Raw genomic sequence first — 18,672 nt, 5'->3', positions numbered from 1 at the left:
CACTCCAAATTAATTATTTGCAGGCTATGTTTCCACTAAAACTACTCTTCCCCTCTTTCATTTGTTTTTTTTCACCTAGAGAGTGACAAATTTTCTAAGTTATCAAAACTAAATCAATTTCAACCATAAAAAGGGAGAACATAAAAAGAATCATTCCCACAACTTTGCTATTTGAGGGAAATTGGGGGTGTAACCATCCCAACAGTTTTGCCATAGGCATTGACGGCGGTGGCTTTCGCCGGCGCCGACTTCCCCTCCCAGGTGAGCAAAATGCCGCCGAAAAGGAGTTCCCTGCACGGAACGCTGTCGCTGCAATCGAGTTTTACGGCGACCTCGTCTGCTGACGTCCCGTGTATGTCCATGAATTCCACATTGCTTATCGCCACCGCTCCCGGCTATTTATGTATGTTTTCAGTTTTATGCCTTATCAATCATAGTCTTCTCATTCGTTCATCGCATACAACGCATGAATCTTAAAGTAGTGATGAATGTGTACACCGATATGCATCGGGGGCTTACCTTTTGGGGGCAATTTCCTGAAGGGCAGTAGTTCTGGTCAATATCGATGGGAGTCTGAACAGAGGACATGTTGATGTTCTTAAAAGTGATCTCCTTTGCATATCCTGCTCCTCCCTTCACACACAAAATAAAAGGCACTTACATACATTAGTTATTGCTATGATAAGCACATACAGAGTACAAAATTGATAGTGAAAGAGAGGCTCATAAATTTACCTGCCATGTTTTGATTCTTGCACCAGTCAAAGCCTGAAAAATGTTGCAGTAGGAGACATGGATTCGCTCTACCTTGGCTGTCTCACCACGCCCCCCCAGACTCCCTACGCTGTTCATTATATTAATCGCGCACAAATTTATCATTAATCAACAATTTCCTTGAATAATTTCACAAAGTTTATGACTCGGGGTTTATTTTTTTATCAATCAATCTGCTATGAAACACTAGTTAAAGGCTTAGCTTGAGCCTTCTTAACTGAAAAACTGGGGGATCTGCACTGCACATGTTGCGAATATATCTAAAGGTTGAGGATCATTAGATCCTGATCCACTAGGATGGTAGAACATTTAGACACACCTGATGCCGTGCCCAGGCCCACATGTTATCCCAGTGATGTTCACGTCCGACGAACCGGATAAAATCGCAATGCAATCATCTCCTGCAAACACCCATGACCATCATCATCATCATCATCATCATCATCATCATCATCATCATCATTGTCGTCGTCGTAGCCGTTACCGTGGAATATGCAAAAGGACACAACGATTTCAAAACCTAAGACAATGATGATTTCCTATGGACTTTGGTGAATCATGTACAAGAGTAGGAATACATCGGAGTACATATATAAGTATACGGTATGTACGCATATTATAAGGATTACGATGATTCGTGCGTACGTACCGGTACCGATGGTGGTCCACTGGATTTGGACGTGATGGGAATCGGCGACGAGGATGCCGTCGGTGTTGGGGCTGTCGCCGGGCGCCGTAATGAAGACCCAGTCAACGAAAACGCCGTTACAAGCGTAAAATGTCATATGCTTGCTTGGACTGTTCTTCAGGTTTATTCCTTTTATCCAGAGATTATTGCACACCAAGAATCCAACTATCTATATATATAATCACATAATTTTTTAACAGTATATATATATATATATTATATACATTGTAATAAAATAGAAGTTATGTAAATGTAACTTGAAAAGTATGAGTATGGGAAGGAGAGACTTACATAAGGCCTGTTGCTACAAGTCTGTGCAAAATAGAGGTGGAAAATCAATTAAATTAGGATTCAAATATGTAGATACTGTTATTAAGAGAGCCACTTTATCTGTATGATTGACAATTTCTGTGAACAGAGCAATGATTCACTCTGATTGAATTTTGTTTCAGATTTAATAAATTTAAAATAGTTTACGCTCTGTTAATAACACTATCCTTCAAAATTGATCAAGTTGATGAGAGAGTGAGAGGGGGTACTCACATGTTTGGAATAGCAATCCCACCAGATAGATCCCTGGCCGTCGATTTGGCCCCCACCATCCAATGTGAGGTTGTTGATGTTGATGAATGTCACCAAGTTGGTCTCTTCCCTTGTCCATAAAGTATTTGGTGCTGTAATATTTCCACTAAGCTGCACATATTTATATACATCATCTTATATAAATTATTTGCTTCGACACAAATAACTCTATATTAAATAATATTTCTGGTCTATTTTCTATCTGATCGATTTTACAATACATGTAGAGTAACTTTCTTAGCAATTCAAATGGCGTATTTTCTTATCATGTGTCATCTCGCATCCATTACATCTCTTAATTTGTCTATAGCTTATATATTTTGCATGTACCTATTATTTAATTATAAATTTGAATATTGTAATTAAAAGTGCATGGATAATGTATATATGTACCTGAACGTGAATGTTATTTTTGCATGGACCAGAAAAAGTGATTCCACTCAAGAGAAAAGTTTTTCCTGAGGGGATGAGGAGAGTTGAGTAGCTCCAATCTCCACATGCTGCTTCCCATGTTTTTAAAAATGCCTTCATTATAAAAAAGAAATAAAAAATAAAAAAACATGCGTAAATTTTAAATAAACTTTAATTGGAGTGGAGTAGTTCATGCTAATTTCGAAGCACTATATGATTTTAGCATAAATTAACATAATTTTGAGTTGGAACCCAAAAAAGAGAAAACCAAATGATAGAGAAATTAAGTTAATAGTATTTGCATATCTAGAAGCAAATTAATTATATTAGCTACTTTAGCAATTCTGGGGGGATTTGATTCAATAGCATAGATTTATAGTTCGGATTTGAAATGCTAGATTTTTATTATTATTATTACTAACTTAGATTTCTTGAATAGAAGAGTGAGGCTACTATACTTCTGGAACCACGGAAGGCTCTGTTAAACTTGACCTAAAGTATTTGAAGTACCTAGAAAATAAATTATGCGATTTTTCGATATTATTTGCCTAGTGAACGAAGGGGCTCAAAATCAACGGCTGAAAATAAAAATTTTACAAAACGTGATAATATGACATTAAAATTTTAAATGAAAGATATTAATTTTGTTTTATATAGTATAAAAAATTTTCTATCAAAATTTCACGTGATTTGGATATTTCTACACCGTTAAACTTGCAAGCGACTCACTTCGGCCTTTAAAATTATTGATTTTGAGCCCCTTCGATCACTAGGCAAATAATATCGAAAAATCATAAAATTTATTTTCTAGATACTTCAAATACTCTAGATCAAGTTTAACTGAGCCGATCGACGATTCGAAAGTCGCAACATCGAAAACGATGTGAAAGTACGGAAGGCTTCGTGCTTCTAAAAGTATAGTAGCCTCACACTGAATAGTATGTTTATTCATATGAGAGCTATATTTTTTGCTTTTTGTAAGGTTGTATTAAACCATGAAGAGTAAGAAAAATAAATAATGCGTAAAGATCCATTTTGCTCCAAACATAACCATTTGAAACAAACAGAAACAAAAGCACGACCATTTAAGTGATTAAATAAGGTCGTATAAATAAATATAGCTATAGATATTTTTAACATATTTAATAATATATCTATGTAATTAAAAAATATGGAGAGAGAGAGAGAGAGAGAGAGAGAGAGAGAGAGAGAGAGAGAGAGAGAGAGAGAGAGTTTTGTTACATCTGTATCATTAGTTTTGCCATCTCCTTTAGCAGCATAGTCAATCACATTGTAAATAGGCTCCCCAAATGTTAATTGAACACCAAATAGAAACACCAACCCAATAACTGTTGTGATTGCCTAAATACATATAAATACCATAATAAAATAAGAAAGGAAAAAAACACAGTGAATTATAGGTTAGAACCAAAAAAAAAAGAAAAGAAAAAAAGGGCACCATATCCTACAATCAAGCTATTAGTGAACAAACCCCCAAATTTTTTATTTTAAAAAAAGAGCTATACCATGCTTTGCCTTGATATAAAAATAAATGGGAGGAGCCTGAGTACTTTTGATTTTATTTATGGTGATGGGGTCTCACCTTAGAGAACATTTCTAAAGGTGTCTTCAAATTTATAGAACAAAGGTATCATCCATCTCCTTAGGGAACATTTCTAAAGGTGTCTTCAAATTAATGCTTAGAAACAATTCATGCACATATGGCGAAAAGATTCTACAATATATGCTCTCTCAATAACTCCTTAACATATTTTTTTGCACCTCTATAAGAAAGCACTCAAGGCTCAACTATCAAATTTTAACTGTTTTGGGGGGGCCAAAAGAAGCAGATTATTTTGTGCCTAAGCTAGGGAATTAAATAGATTTATAACATATTTATTGTCACAAACTAAATTAGGATAAAATATTTCTTATAGAAGGTTCTATTTAATTAGTAGTTCCTCCCATGCCATATTTCATTACCAATAGTCTAACAATGCTTTCCTTTTTGTGGCTTGTTCCAACTGTAATTGTTGATAATTAATTAATTATTGCTCATTTGATAATAATGCATTTAAGCCTATGAGTCCTCGATTTAAATCTGTTCTAAAAAGAGTGTGCATATATCCTCAATAAAATGATATGCAATGAATGCGCATAAAAAAAAAAAGCTGTGTCGAAGTATGTCCACAAGTACGAAATTTGATTCCTTGATACTCCTAACAGTGTCACTTCTGATAGTATCGATCGTTAATTCAAATGTCCCACCTTTATAAAAGTGAAAGTACCGTGGGCTAAGCCGCAAGTATGTAGGCATAATATTTTACCAAAAAAGAGAGATGATTAGTCACAAATATGTAATAATCCAACCTAAGCCAAAATTAAATCAAATAGGCACTATTAATTCTTTTTAAAAAAAAAAAAAAAAAAGAAAGATGATCAATGGCTCCATTCCCTTTTTTTTTGTGGGGATCGAGTATAATTCATTACAACTAATGTATGGAGATCATTTTTTAGGCAATTGCTTCTTCCAGTGTAGTACAATAAGTATAGAGATAAGCACTTACAAGTGAATTTTCTACATGAATCTAGTCAAATTCCACCAGTGAATAGTTATTAATTAGATTTAACATTGAATTTATCTATTTATACTAAAAAGTGACATAACACGCGCAGTTCCTTTCCTCGGTCTATCACTTCTTTGTCGCTTTAACTCCATTTCTAATGCATATATGTGCCTAATAATATATGTTTTACTCATATGGATTAACTAAATATGGTTGATAATCTTCATAAAAAGATATTAATTAGAGTGCTTCACAAATTAAATTTGCGAATGGTTTAGGCTCATCTGAGATGCACCATATCCCTTAATTCATCGATGTCATTCTCATGCAGAAACAAGTATGAAAACATTGTCATTTTCAACAGCACATACATATTTGAATATAATACAAACAAACAAACCCTCACACCATTACCAATGAGAACCTAATTAATAACAAACTCCTCATTATTTACAAAAATCACAAAAAAAAAAAAAACCAAAACAAGGTTCAATATTGAGCATAGGATTTGATTTTGAGATAAACCATGCATGTAGTACTTGCAAATCACCGTTTTCGTCACCGACTACACGCGTCGAGAGATCGAATTCTATTCTTGGCTGAATATATCAAGGTAGTTTTGCGAACCGCGCAAACTCGAAGGCGGAGTCAAGAGATCATCCCCTTGCAGCAACCAGTTCAGAGAGCTACCGCCGCTGATCGAAGGCGAGCACAAATCACGTAAAAATAGAGTCGGAGATATCGGTTGAACCGGTACTCGACTTTGATGATGATCATGAGCCAAGGCTTCAATACTTCTAGAAGGGTTCAGTGTTCGCGCCTTGACGCGGACCGGAAACTGTCGGCCCTGAGTACTCCGGTGGCGGCTGTGGCGGTGCGCGGTGAAGGATTTAGGAGTTTCTGAGCTGCTGTTGTTGTTGCAGGTGGGGGAGTCGGGTCCGGTCAGGCGCTGAACCAACGACATGAACTCGCTCGCCTCCGCGTGGATCACCTTCGGCGAGACCATGTATATGATCACCGGCTTCCTCCGCTTGTCGATCGTGCGCGACCCCTCGCGGAGCATCAGCGACGCAGGCCGCGGGGCTTGTAGCTCAATTCGACGAGGACGAGAGTTCGAGTTCGAGTTCGAGTTCGAGATCGAGATCGAGATCGGGGTCTCGACGGCATCAAACCTTGAGGAAGCCATGGAACAAAGTGTTGCAATGTAAACCAACAACAGCAACAACAAGTTATATATATGCAATTAAAATTATATAATTAGAGTAGATAATGCGACCAAATTGATCAATGTTTATTATTGTAGGAGGAAAAGTCAACTCCGGTGTAAACACCAGTGAGGCATGGGTTTTCATTGGAGAAGACTACGCGCCCGCCGTTTACTTTGTTGGGGGTCCACATGCCACGTCAGATGAGGGGGGGGGGGAGGGAGGGGAGGGGGGATGGGGGTAGGGGGCCGGCTTTACACAAAAAGTTGGAGGGACTTTAATAAATAAAAATATAGGTCAAAATTTATGAACACCCCCTCAATTATCGGACGTCTTGAAAGGAGTCCCTTTAAAAAAAAAAAATTAACTTATTCTAGTGATAAAAATTTGTTATTTACTATATGTCAATTATTTTACTTTTATTTGCAAAAGAAATGGTTGAACTCATTATATAATATAAAATCATTATTATTTTTTTTTAACATTTAGTAATTTCAGTCAAATAAATTAGACATTATACTAAATTCATCTATAATTTCTCTCAAATTTATTAGCTTTAGTCCTTTTTTAGCGAATGAGATTGGAACGGTTAATTAATGACTACCGAATAATTAACATAGCCATTATATTTGGTAAAAATTTTAACTTAACTAACGGGAACAACTTAAATAAAAAATAAATAGAAGTTAAGACGGTCGAATCGTTCAGTAAAAGTATAATTGAGGGGGCCATTTCAAAATAACCTATAGAGTTGAGGGGCGCGAACTCCATACAATATTTTTCACCTTAACACACCAAAAAAATAGAATAAACGAATAATTAATTGCATTGTTTTGTTTACAATATGTGTCCCTTTTGCTGAGACAAACAAAGTTTAGACAATCTAAGAGGATTGGTTGCCTAAATTAAAAGTCAACAATAGCCACATGGGGTCGACTAAGTGGGACATCAATTTTATTTTGTGAACGGTTAGTTGGTGGCAGGTACGAGCCAAAAAGATTTATTGAGTCAACGCACAAGAGATTGTTACCAATAAGCAAGAAAATATGGTTTGATTAACATTAATGTAGCAGCCCCAATAGTTAATATATATATATATATATACTATATATATATAGTATTATTATATATATATAGTAGTCTCAAATGAATCTATTGTTGCAATTGACGAGTCATAAATGGATACCCATTAGAAATATACTGGTCAATCTGATCAATGCAGTCAGGTTTTCGTAGGGCCAAAGTGTTAGCTAAGCAATGGAAAGAATTTTAATAATGGACATCATAAATTATCTTAGCTTGTAATTATATCATTCTAGGTTTTTTTTTTTTTTTTCAGTCTGCTCTTGCTTAGGATGTTTATGATTCTTGAAGCCAATTGTCCCACTTCTAATAACTCAGTTTATATTTCGTTATAAATAAATGAAGTAAATAGGCAAACCTATCTTCCTCGGATGGGCAAAAAAAAAAAAAAAAAAAAAAAAAAGTCTTAAGATGTGACTAAGATGTGCGTGTCTACATAAAACTTTGTGCAGGTTAATTATTAGAATTCAATTTTTGGTAAACTTGCTAACTTTATGTCAGGTCATGTCAAATTACATGAATCATGAATGGATTGTGCGTAGCGGAGCATAAGGAGTTGAAGATGTCCAAGTCAAGTGACCAAAATTGGAGTGGATGGTAACTGGTGATGACTCTGAAGAAGTAAAACCTTGAGATATCAAAAACTTGAAGAAATGAGGTATTTTAAATTCCAGAATTGGAGAAAAATCAAGCATTATTTCAGTAATTGAAAATTGATTTCACAACTAAGGAGATCAATTTAGTAGCAGGAGGAAAAAAGAATGCATGTCGTTTCAGATAAGCAGAAAGTTACGGAAGAAAACGAGGTGCTAGAACTAAGTGATAGATTACTATTATCTAACTTGCCAAAGCAACGGTGAACAAATAATGTTAATGTATGATACATGACCAATTTTAGATTTTTTTTTTTTAAGAGAAAGGTAGCATGCTACCCACTTTATTCAGTTAGAAAGTGAATTAAGCTACATGGGTGAGGCAGCATAAGCCTCAAAGGATGGCGGAAAAAAAAAAAAAAAAACAACGTTTACAGTTGGGTCACCTTCTAACATTAACAGTTGGGTCACTTTTCCGGCCTAATTTTCTTCCACAGGTCAGTCAACTGCTTAATTTTGTGTATACCGACTATTGGATCAGTCTGGATCATCCTGAAAATCGCTTTATTCCTTAAATCCCAAATGACCCACCAGCAGGCTATAAGTCCTAAAAGCCCAGTTGAGGTCGGTTGGGTTCTCTTTCTTCCAGTCCATCTATTCCAGATCATATGCACTTCATATCCCAAATCTCCCATATGGATAATCTCCTGGGTCGACACCATAAGAAATCTAGTGACCACACACTAAGTGAATAGGTGGTCCACTATTTTCTCTTCCAGTTCACACAACATGCATTTTGTGTTACCAGTCCATCCCCTCTTTACAAAATTGTCAACTGTCAGTGGTCTCTTCTTTAGTACAAACCAACTGAACACTTTCACTTTAAGAGGTAGACGTAAAGACCAGATTCTGCACGTATGGGCGTCCCACGTGCCTACATCCTTTAGAATTGAATAAGTTGACTTCACAGTAAATCATTCATCGGTGCTCCAACGCCAATGTACACTGTTCTGTCCCCGACTAATTTGGCATTGGAAATCCTATCCTTAAGAGCTGGACCAATTTTAGAATTACAGAGCAGATTTGTGAGAAAGATTCAAATAATTGCACTAATTGATCAAATCATGAGCAAAGACTGAGTACAACTGAGACTTCTCATAGAGGTCAGACCAAAATATTTTATCTGAAAAATATTACGGTTTCTTTGAAATCGACCAATTAAAGGTCCAACTTATGAGTGCATGAAATACACCAAATATATATATCATGAAAAGAGCGAGGTCAACAGGTAAAATATTACAACCAAAATATGGGAGAGAATTGATCAAATCATGATAAAATATTCTTTTGTTAAATAATTTATTTTTCTAATAAGTTTAGTAATTTTTTTCTTAGTTTTGGATGGAGGCAATTTTTTTTTTTTTTGAGAGATAGGTAGCATGCTACCTGCTTCGTTTATTTTATTTAGAAATAAATTTAGCTAAAAATATGAATCAACTAGGACTCGAACTCGAGATCTCGGATACCAACCACCAACCACCAACCTTTTTGCCACTTGCGTTAGGAACGGTCGGTGATGGAGGCAATTTTATGATTTTCTTTTTCTTATTCTTGTCTATTTCGATTCCCCCTTTGGTGAACCAAACAAATGGTTTGACTTGATTAACAGTTCGTGATCTTGGTTAATTTCACAAATAGTCTGTTTGTCTTCGAGCAAAAATAGTTTTACTGAAGAACTAAATTTCAAATTTGACAGAAAACTAAAGTTTTTATTTTTGTGAAAAAGATGAAAAATTAGTTTTTCAAGGTAACATGTACTAAATTCTCAATCGAAATTATAACTTTTAGATAGCATTTGGTTCGGAAACAAGGAGAAAATAAGCCCTTGTTTTCCCCCTTCGTTTCTAAACGTGATGTTTGGTACCTGAGAATAGTAGTTTCAGAGTTTAAAGAATAAGCTGGTATAAGACTGAAACTGCTATTCCACATTTTTTCTGGAATAAATTTGTTCCTTGATGAGAACAAGGTTAGTTAGAATTTAAATTTAATTTTAATTGCATTAAGCAAAATGTGTACTAAGAATTTGTAACTCGATCACGTCACAAAATTAAATTTTGTTTTAAGGGCCATTTTTTTTTAAAAAAAAAAAAACCTTTATAAAGGGCGCACTTGCAATAATTCCTAACCAGTAACCCCACATAAAAAAAAAAAAAATTAAAAAATTAAAAAATTAAAAATTTTGACTGCATTTGGAAGATGCTCATCACTACCGCTAAGTGCCAACTACTGCTTTTTCCCTTTCATATTTTTGTTTTCCTCTTTTCATGCACCCGGTGCACCATAACCTAAAACTCTAGCTATCATAAAAATTTTAAAATTAAAATTTAATTAGTTACTTATATTTTATAATATTCGGAAGATTTACATACGAAGTCACAAATTATGAACATCTAAGCTGTGTTTGTTACAATAAAAATAATTAGCTCGTGAACCTACGATATTTTTTGAACTAAAAATCACAATGAAAACTTGCTGTCTCGTGAGAGAGCACATACTTTGGTCCTATACAATCTGTGGTGAGCTCACCAGTTTCAATGTGTATCCCAAACATTCACGATCACGACTTACATGTGCTCTGTAGTGTAGCGAGGTATTTTACCAATACATCTTTATATCATAGGATCAAATAGTCTCTCGTTCTATACTATTAATTTTTTAGACCGTACCGACCATCCCTAGAGTAAGTGGCAAAGGGCTTGGTGGTTGGTACCCGAGACCCAAGTTCGAATCCTAGTTGATTCACATTTCTAGCTAAGTTTATTTCTAAATGAAATAAACGAAGTAGGTAGCGTGCTATCTATCTCTTAAAAAAAAAAATTTAGACCGTTCAATACATAGTTAATAAGTTCTCAAAACTATAGTATAATTTTTTATGCATAGAGTTTTTTTTTTCTTAGATCATAGCTATGCAAATAAAATGTTAATTTGAACACATTAAACATTAAATAATTCTGGCGGTCTACGGTGCACCTGGTCCACGTAATAATTTCTTTTCAGGAGAGGCTTCGAACATTCAATCCGAAACCCGAAACCCGCTAAGTTTATGGACAGGTGGACAAAGTGCACGTGCCAATCACGTGACGCGTGTTAAGTTGCTTCGGCCTGTCTCTCGCTCAAAGACTCAACGTCGAGTCTCTCTCTCTCTCTCTCTCTCTCTCCCCTCTCTCTTTCTTTCTCTCGCTCGTTTTAAGCCCTAAACGCGATTAGGGTTTTGAGAACGATCCCCTGATCGGGGGCGCTCTCCTACCCGTGCGAAACCCGATTCCCCCGTAGATGAACTCGAATTCGTCTTCTTCGTCTTCGATTTCCTGTTATTCAGTAATCGCGATCGGAATCGTCTCCTTCGTCACCACTGATGGCCATCGCCAACTACGAAGGTAGTCGCTTCAATTTCATGTCTCTTCGGAATTTATTGATCGAGCGATGTCCTAATTGCTGTTATTCCTCTCTGTTTTTGGCTTAATTGGGAGTCTTAGGGTTTCAAATTTGGAAAATTTCGTTTTTTCCCCTCTTTTGTAGATATTCAGTGACATATATTAGGTTTTCTAGGCTATATACATGTACGTATTAAGCTTTTAGGAGATCATATCATATTGGCGTAGATTACACGGTTCCGTGTTTCAATTTTGCATTTTTGAATCAACCATCTAGAATTTCCTGCCTTGTTTGCTCTTTTTATAATGTTTTAAATGCAAATTTTAAATGATTAGATGCACCGGCAAATGGACTTCTTTGTTCGTGTTATTACTGAGTAGCTTGCCAATGCACCCAGCTTGATGCTGAACAGCATCTTCTTTGTAATAATAAAAATGCGAAAAAAAAAAGTTACTACCAAGTTCAAAATTTTTGTTGCCAAGTAAAACCAGTAGACATCTGCCCGCAGGCTCTGTTGGGTGGAATTTGTGTTTTTCGAGAAACAAAAAAATGACAACAATACCAAACTCGGTTTTATCAATTAGTTCCCCTGCAATTTTCTCAGGAGACGATGATATCAACCTCGAGAAACCCTGCTTTGGATTCCACTTTGTCTCTTCTATGCCTTCCGATCTTGATGCCCACAGCCGACCTCGCAAGATGCCCAGGATTTCCTCCTCCCCAGTAATCTCGGAAAGGAGAGAAAGAAAGGCTAATGAAGAAGAGCATCAGTCCGACACTGTCAACTATCTTCCCGACGAGTGCCTCTTTGAGATCTTCCGGCGACTTCCAGGGAGTAAGGAGAGGACCAAATCTGCTTGTGTTTGCAAAAAATGGCTTTTCCTTCTGAGCGGCATCCGCCCGTCCGATGCTGTTCAGCGGAAGATTTTACCAAATCTTAACGCTGATGGGGTCGGTGATGAGGAAGAGGATGATGAGGGAGAGGTAGACCAGTCTCATAGTAGGATCTTGGAAGGCAAGCAGGCTACCGATATTCAACTTGCCGCTATAGCTGTAGGTAATGTGGAAGACTGTTATTTTCCCCTCAAAAAACTTGGGCTGCTAGAGAACGCTGTTTTAATTTTTTATTAAGCAGTTTCCCTCTCTGTCTCGGCTCTATTTTTTCTTTTTTGGTCCCTATTTTTCAACTACATCATGGAAGGCGGTTCTTTTAATTAAACAGTGGATGGACCTAGTGGGATTTGAACTCAATTCTCTTGCTCTCGTATTATATGTTGTTAATATTTTATATCAAACAGGTAATAGTAGTCGTGGAGGGCTTGGTGACCTTTTGATCCGAGGGAGCAATAGCTATGGCAATCCAACTTGTGGTATCACTGACCGTGGGCTTTCTGCCGTAGCTCATGCTTGCCCTTCCCTTCGCATTCTGTCAATGTGGAATGTTCCTTTAGTCACTGACATTAGCCTATCTGAAATTGCTGGTGGATGTCCCATCCTGGAAAAGCTTGACCTCACACAGTGCCCGCTAATCTCAGAGAAGGGTTTGATTGCCGTTGCGAGGAAGTGTCGGAACTTGACTTCTCTAAAAGTACAGTCATGTGCAAATATCCACAATGAAGGCCTGCATGCTATTGGCCTTTGCTGTCAAAAGTTGAACTGCCTTATTATCAAGGACTGCCCACGAGTTGGTGATCTAGGAGTCTCGAGCCTCATGGCTTCTGCCTCTTCTTCCCTCCAGAAGGTCAAGCTTGAGGGTTTAAACATCAGTGACATTTCTTGTGCTTTTGTTGGGCGGCATGGGAAGGGTGTTAGTGACCTTACCCTAAGTGGTCTCCAGAATGTGAGCAAGAGCGAAATCCGCATCACAGCTAAGTCTCTAAGCCTGCAAAATCTCAATAGCATAACAGTCACCTCATGCTCCGGCGTCACTGATCTGGCCCTTGAATCCATCGGAAAGTGTTGTCCAAGTTTGAAACATTTGCCCTTCCACAGATCTTTCCACCTGTCAGATTCTGGACTGAGAGCTGTAACTGAAACTTCTAGAACACTTGAAAGCCTGCAACTAGAAGGGTGCAGCAGGATCACTCTCAACAGTGTTTCTCTTTCTTCTCTTGATACCAATACAAACTACCAATCACTAGCCTCGGCTAAATGTTCGGAGATTAAGGACTTTGATCCTTCGCTACACCCCTCCTGCACCCATCTTACATCCTTGACTATTCACGCATGTCCTGATCTCACTAGTGATAGCTTAGCTCTTGTGGCAAACATCTGCCCAAAGTTGGAGCATATCGACCTGAGTGGGCTTGTTGGTTTGACTGACAATGGGCTTCTTCCTTTCATCGAAGGTTCCGGAGACCGGTTGGTGAAGGTCAATCTTTCTTATTGTGTTGACCTGACCGATGCAGCCATTGAGGCCCTGGTCAAGGCGCATGGAAGAACTCTCAAACTACTAAATCTTGATGGCTGTAAGAAGCTTACCGACAAGAGCCTCGTGGCGATCTCAGTGAGTTGCTCTCGTCTCAAAGAGCTTGATATGTCAAGGTGCCAGATCAGCGATATTGGCATTGCGGTTCTGGCATCTGCCAGGCACCTCCACCTAAAAGTCCTTACGCTGAGAAGTTGTTCGCAGGTGACTGAGAAGAGTTTTCCGCTCCTGTGCAAAATGGCACACCCCTTGGGTGTGCTGAATCTGGTCTTGCAAGCTGATTGTTACCCGAGAGATTGAATCGCTTGCTGAATCTGGCCTTGCTAGCTGATTACTACCCTAGAGATTGGCCATGGCTTTTGTGATTACACATGAAGCCTGGCCCTGGTTCTTAGTCCTTCTCATTCACAACTCACAAGTCTAGTGCGATATATATGGATAAAATATGGGACATTCCTATAAATGTAAATTTTGCAACTTACTAATAATTTATAAGATTCGATTATAAGTTACATCCAATTGTTATGTCGGTTTTATTTTTGTACTTAATTTTTCGTGTTGTAAATGGTACTTGGAAACTAGTAATCTTGCAATCTATTGTGTATGGGGCTATTGACATTTGATGTTCTACGACCTGCTGTGAGGACTCTTGGTTTTCAATATTTCTTTCAAATGTGGCGTAAGGAGAAAATTTCTATAGATCATGCTCAGTACTAGTCATTTGAAAATGAATTTTATGCTGTCAATTTCATTCAGAGAGTTCGATTTTTGTTTCATTTTCATCCTTACAAGTCTTAATTTCGACTACATAAATTCATAATGATGCTGATGCGACACTTATTTATACGATATAATAAATTGTTGTGAACCATTTTACTATTTAGATCGTTTTTGTTGATACTTATGTCATAGATTATACATATTTCTTGTTTCTTTTAATTTTTTATTTTTTATGAGTAATAGTCTTTTCTCAGTGTAGGTTTAATTTTTAGGACATGCTTAGCTGAACCAATTTAAGGCCTCATGTGTTAGGTGGAGCGTCTGCAGCAGCGAGCAACTTTTATCTCCAGGTAATTGTCCTTCTATTGTTTACTACGGTTGTTATATGAATACCAAATAATGATGAAAATAATTTTCACGACTTAGATGCGGGGGAATAATTTCTTTCCAGAGTAACAAAATTTAATTTCGTGCCCAAGTACTTATGGCTTTGGCATTTGGCTAGTTTGTGATTCTAATTTTCTAAACATCATGTTTTAATGAGAGTTGTTTCATGCTGATACAATAATTGTGAGTGTTATCTGAATTAGAGTTTTTACATATTTAAATTTAAATTTAAGATGTCATATGCCATGGTTTTACATACTTATGCACATTTATATGAAGTATGAAATGTACTAATACACCGCATCACCCAATAATTTTTCTAATGTATGTTGTGTCCCTTCTGTAGCTTCATCAAACATCTGAAACTTTCTACAAAGTGGCTGCAGCCACTAAGAACAACTTTTTTTTGTTTCTTTATCCTCTTAGTTGTACTATAATAAAAAGTAGAGAAATAGAGATCCCCAGCCCTTTCCTTGTGATGCACATCTTTTGAATACAACCTTGATGTCTTGTGTTGTCATAGTCCATTCACTTGATTGGATGTATCATAGAAGATTAATATTAAAATATGGAAATGAAAAGAAAGGCTAGCTAGAATAATATACGAGGGAAAGCTGTCACTTACTTACATCAGCTTTTAGTGTTTTTTTTTTTTATATATATATAGAGGAAACATCAGCTTTTAGTTAGAGAGGTGTCGATTACTACTAACATCAGCATTTTTACTGAGCCCTTTTTTTATATTTCTTTATGCACGTTTTTGAAATGAGCCTTTATTGATGTGAAAGGTTTCCAACTACCAATTATGTCGCTCTCAGTTTGGTTTCATTTTCGATGGATCCTCTAGTGAGAGTAATGCATTGAGTTAGGGCTTGTTTGGTAAATCTGATTTCAGGTCCAGCAATTTTTTGAGTTTGTGAGTGAAACTCGACATCACTCCGGAGAAGTGCAATGTCGAGTTCCTCGTAGAAATAGACAACTTTGAAAAAATCAATCATCCAACCAAACAATCGAAAGTACTCACCTTTTCAAACTAAGTATCTTATGTGTTTTATGTGACAGTTGAATTAGATCATTTATTCTGAAATGTTGAGCAGCTATCTATTGAATGCCTAGGGTGTCATAAGTATTTTGGTTTATCTATGTATCTACTTCAAAACACTAGTGAGATTTATCAGCACATTTAATACTGTACAAGGAGGTTTTTTTGTGGGGAGATCCAAAGCATTTACCATGGAAAAGGAGAACAATAAATACAGGGGATGGTTCACTGATTGAATCCGGTGAGACAGTGAAATATCTTACCAAATCCAGGGGCCTCTTTAGTCAATTTTGTCCCTTTGATCTGAACTAGGACTGATCAAACAGGTGTCTTCTCTTTCCCCCACCTTTTTTTAAGTGGTGCAAAGTGCAAACTGGGTGTGTCAGTGGGTATAGTTACAACAAACGGGCTAAATATAAAACGAGTAAATGCTACAGCTATTTATAGCTGAATTGTTTTTTTTTTTTTTTTTTTTGAGAGAGAGAGAAAGGTAGTATGCTACTCGTTTCGTTTATTTTATTTAGAAATAATCTTAGCTGGAAATGTGAATCAACTAGGATTCGAACTTGGGTCTCGGATATCAACCACCAAGTCCTTTTGCCACTTACGCTAGAAACGGTCGTAAATATAGCTGAAATGTTGGGCATTAAACACAACAGTTTGGTTTTGTAAATTATTTACGTATTTGATTTATATTCCATTTATAAATTTGAAAGTTAAACAACTTACTACTATATCTAAATTTGTTGCATGTTCCATACTAATTAATAATTTAAAACAGTAGAGTTTAAAGGAATTATTTTTAATGATATATTTGGAGAGATAGGTAGCATGTTATCTGTTTTATTTATTTCATTTAAAAATAAATTTAACTGAAAATTTGAATCAACTAGGATTCAAACTTGAGACCTCGAATATTAATCATCAAGTTCTTTACCCCTTATTCTAGAGACGGTCGGTTACTCTCATTTGCTTGTTATCATCTAAGGTAGATCTCTTTGAGGTACCATATAAGGTAGATGAAGCGTTACTATCTCTCTGTGTCATCAGCAGATAGAGTTGGTTTTCTCCACTTCCCAAAACCCCTCTCTCTCTCTCTCTCTCTCTCTCTCTCTCTCTCTCTCTCTCTCTCATTGCTTGTGTCCTGTGCCTCTGTTCCTGTAGTCAGAGTGGGGACATGGGACTTGGGCTCAGTGATCTTATTTTCACTGACACAGTTACATATCACGGCCATGGAAGTCCTAAAATCGGGCCCCACTAAACGTGGGCCCGCATGTCAGTCTCACATCATCCCGTTACACGGAACGAGCGTGTGTTGTACGGACCGGCACCGAACACCACCCCGCCACGTCGCTTCCTCTGCGGACGCCCTCACCCACCTGTCACTTTTCCTCCGCCGTTTCCGGAGTGATCCGTTATGCGACCCGCCTCGCATGCGGACCCCGCGTCGGATCCCGTTCATCTGGCCATTGGACGGTGGATTTCCTCGCCCTCCGCATGCGACCCACTTTTACCAAAAAAACAAAAAACAAAACAAAATCGTTCACTTGCCACCAAAACCAGTACTACATGCACAGTTGATTTCATTTAAATTGTCGCTCTCCAAATTTAGCTACAACTTGTTCCGATTCTCCCTCAACCCCCTCTCCCTCTCCCCACTCCTCTCCCAAAAAAAAGCCCAAACAATCTCAGCAAACCTGGAATGAGGATTGCAATCAAGAAACTCTCTCTCTCCATCATCCTCCCCCTAACCCTAATCTCTTTCTCCATTTTTTCTATTTCCCTCTCCACTTCCCTCCTCCTCCTCCTCCTCTTGCCCACACTTTTACCCTCCGCACCAGGTGATTAAGCTCTCTCTCTCTCTCTCTCTCTCTCTCTCTCTCTTCTTGTTTGTAATGTGGGGGTGATGACAGTGACGAAGCAAAGAAAGTGTTAATAGTAGAGCAGGTTCATTAAATTAAACCCAGTATGATTTTATTTGTGAACACTGACCAAGTTCAATGAACCTATTCTTTTTATTCAATAAGTAGTTCTTCTGCTATGTGAAGTGACGTTAGTGAAAATTCTCAGCAGTTTCTTTCTATCGTAAAAATCGAAAGTGGAGTCTTCACTCTCAATTGCCGCAAAATTTTTCGACGTCTAATATGCACTCATCACGATGATGCAGCAACAGTAGGACTCGTTTGGGCCAAGCGGAGCGTCCGCGTCGGCGGCGGAGTCGACGGTTCGACGGAGGGAGGCGGGCGCCGGAGGGAGGCGTTGGGATCGCGGCCGCCGCGGTGCGTCAACAAGTGCTCCAGCTGCAGCCCCTGCACGGCCACCTTAGTCGTCTCCCCGCACGGGCGCGGGCCCACGGCCGTTAGTCCCGCACGTGCGGCCGAGGACGGGTCCAATTATTACTTACTAGCTTGGAAGTGTGCCTGTGGCAACAAGCTGTTTCAACCTTAATAAAAGGCTACCTCATGTTATATTATATTATTAATTAATTAATTAATCACTACATGGTAGTTCAACTTGTCGAGGTTTAATTAGTGATACATATATACCATCTCTCTATGTATGTATATGTGTGTTTTTGTGTGTCGCTCGCAGAAACTTCAAATTTGTTAGTTACTATTATCTCTGTTGTGGGCACGATAAAAATAAAAATTTCAATCTGACTTGAGTATGGAACAAAAAATCATTTGGAGAGGGGACCCATGACTATGAAAAACTCCGAAATTAAAAAAAAAATTTAAAATTTAAAAAACATTTTTT

At 37.5% G+C, this 18,672-nt stretch overlaps 3 protein-coding genes and 1 long non-coding RNA gene across 4 annotated transcripts; 2 read left to right on the top strand and 2 right to left on the bottom strand.

The window, feature by feature from the left end:
- On the bottom strand, positions 26–4,070 carry LOC109718434 (polygalacturonase-like). Its single transcript, XM_020244678.1, has 9 exons — positions 4,059–4,070; positions 3,698–3,817; positions 2,438–2,569; positions 2,062–2,155; positions 1,424–1,591; positions 1,094–1,175; positions 736–844; positions 520–633; positions 26–395 (listed from the first exon to the last, which is right to left on the bottom strand). Exons 1-9 carry the CDS (start codon positions 4,068–4,070, stop codon positions 168–170), a joined length of 1,059 nt encoding a protein of 352 aa, XP_020100267.1. The 3' UTR covers positions 26–167.
- On the bottom strand, positions 5,349–6,211 carry LOC109718825. Its single transcript, XM_020245245.1, has one exon. The coding sequence runs from the start codon at positions 6,206–6,208 to the stop codon at positions 5,612–5,614; it is 597 nt and encodes a 198-aa protein (XP_020100834.1). The 5' UTR covers positions 6,209–6,211; the 3' UTR covers positions 5,349–5,611.
- LOC109718396 (EIN3-binding F-box protein 1-like) lies at positions 11,101–14,396 on the top strand. The gene is made up of 3 exons (XM_020244626.1): positions 11,101–11,340; positions 11,943–12,395; positions 12,637–14,396. Exons 1-3 carry the CDS (start codon positions 11,319–11,321, stop codon positions 14,064–14,066), a joined length of 1,905 nt encoding a protein of 634 aa, XP_020100215.1. The 5' UTR covers positions 11,101–11,318; the 3' UTR covers positions 14,067–14,396.
- Positions 17,703–18,475, top strand: LOC109718929. The gene is made up of 2 exons (XR_002218560.1): positions 17,703–17,756; positions 18,083–18,475. It is a non-coding gene; the product is annotated as an uncharacterized LOC109718929 (long non-coding RNA).

Source organism: Ananas comosus, linkage group 12, assembly GCF_001540865.1.
Source record: "Ananas comosus cultivar F153 linkage group 12, ASM154086v1, whole genome shotgun sequence".
Lineage (NCBI taxonomy): Eukaryota > Viridiplantae > Streptophyta > Magnoliopsida > Poales > Bromeliaceae > Ananas > Ananas comosus.
Note: the sequence above shows the minus strand (reverse complement) of the source record. Positions and strands in the feature narration are given on the sequence as shown.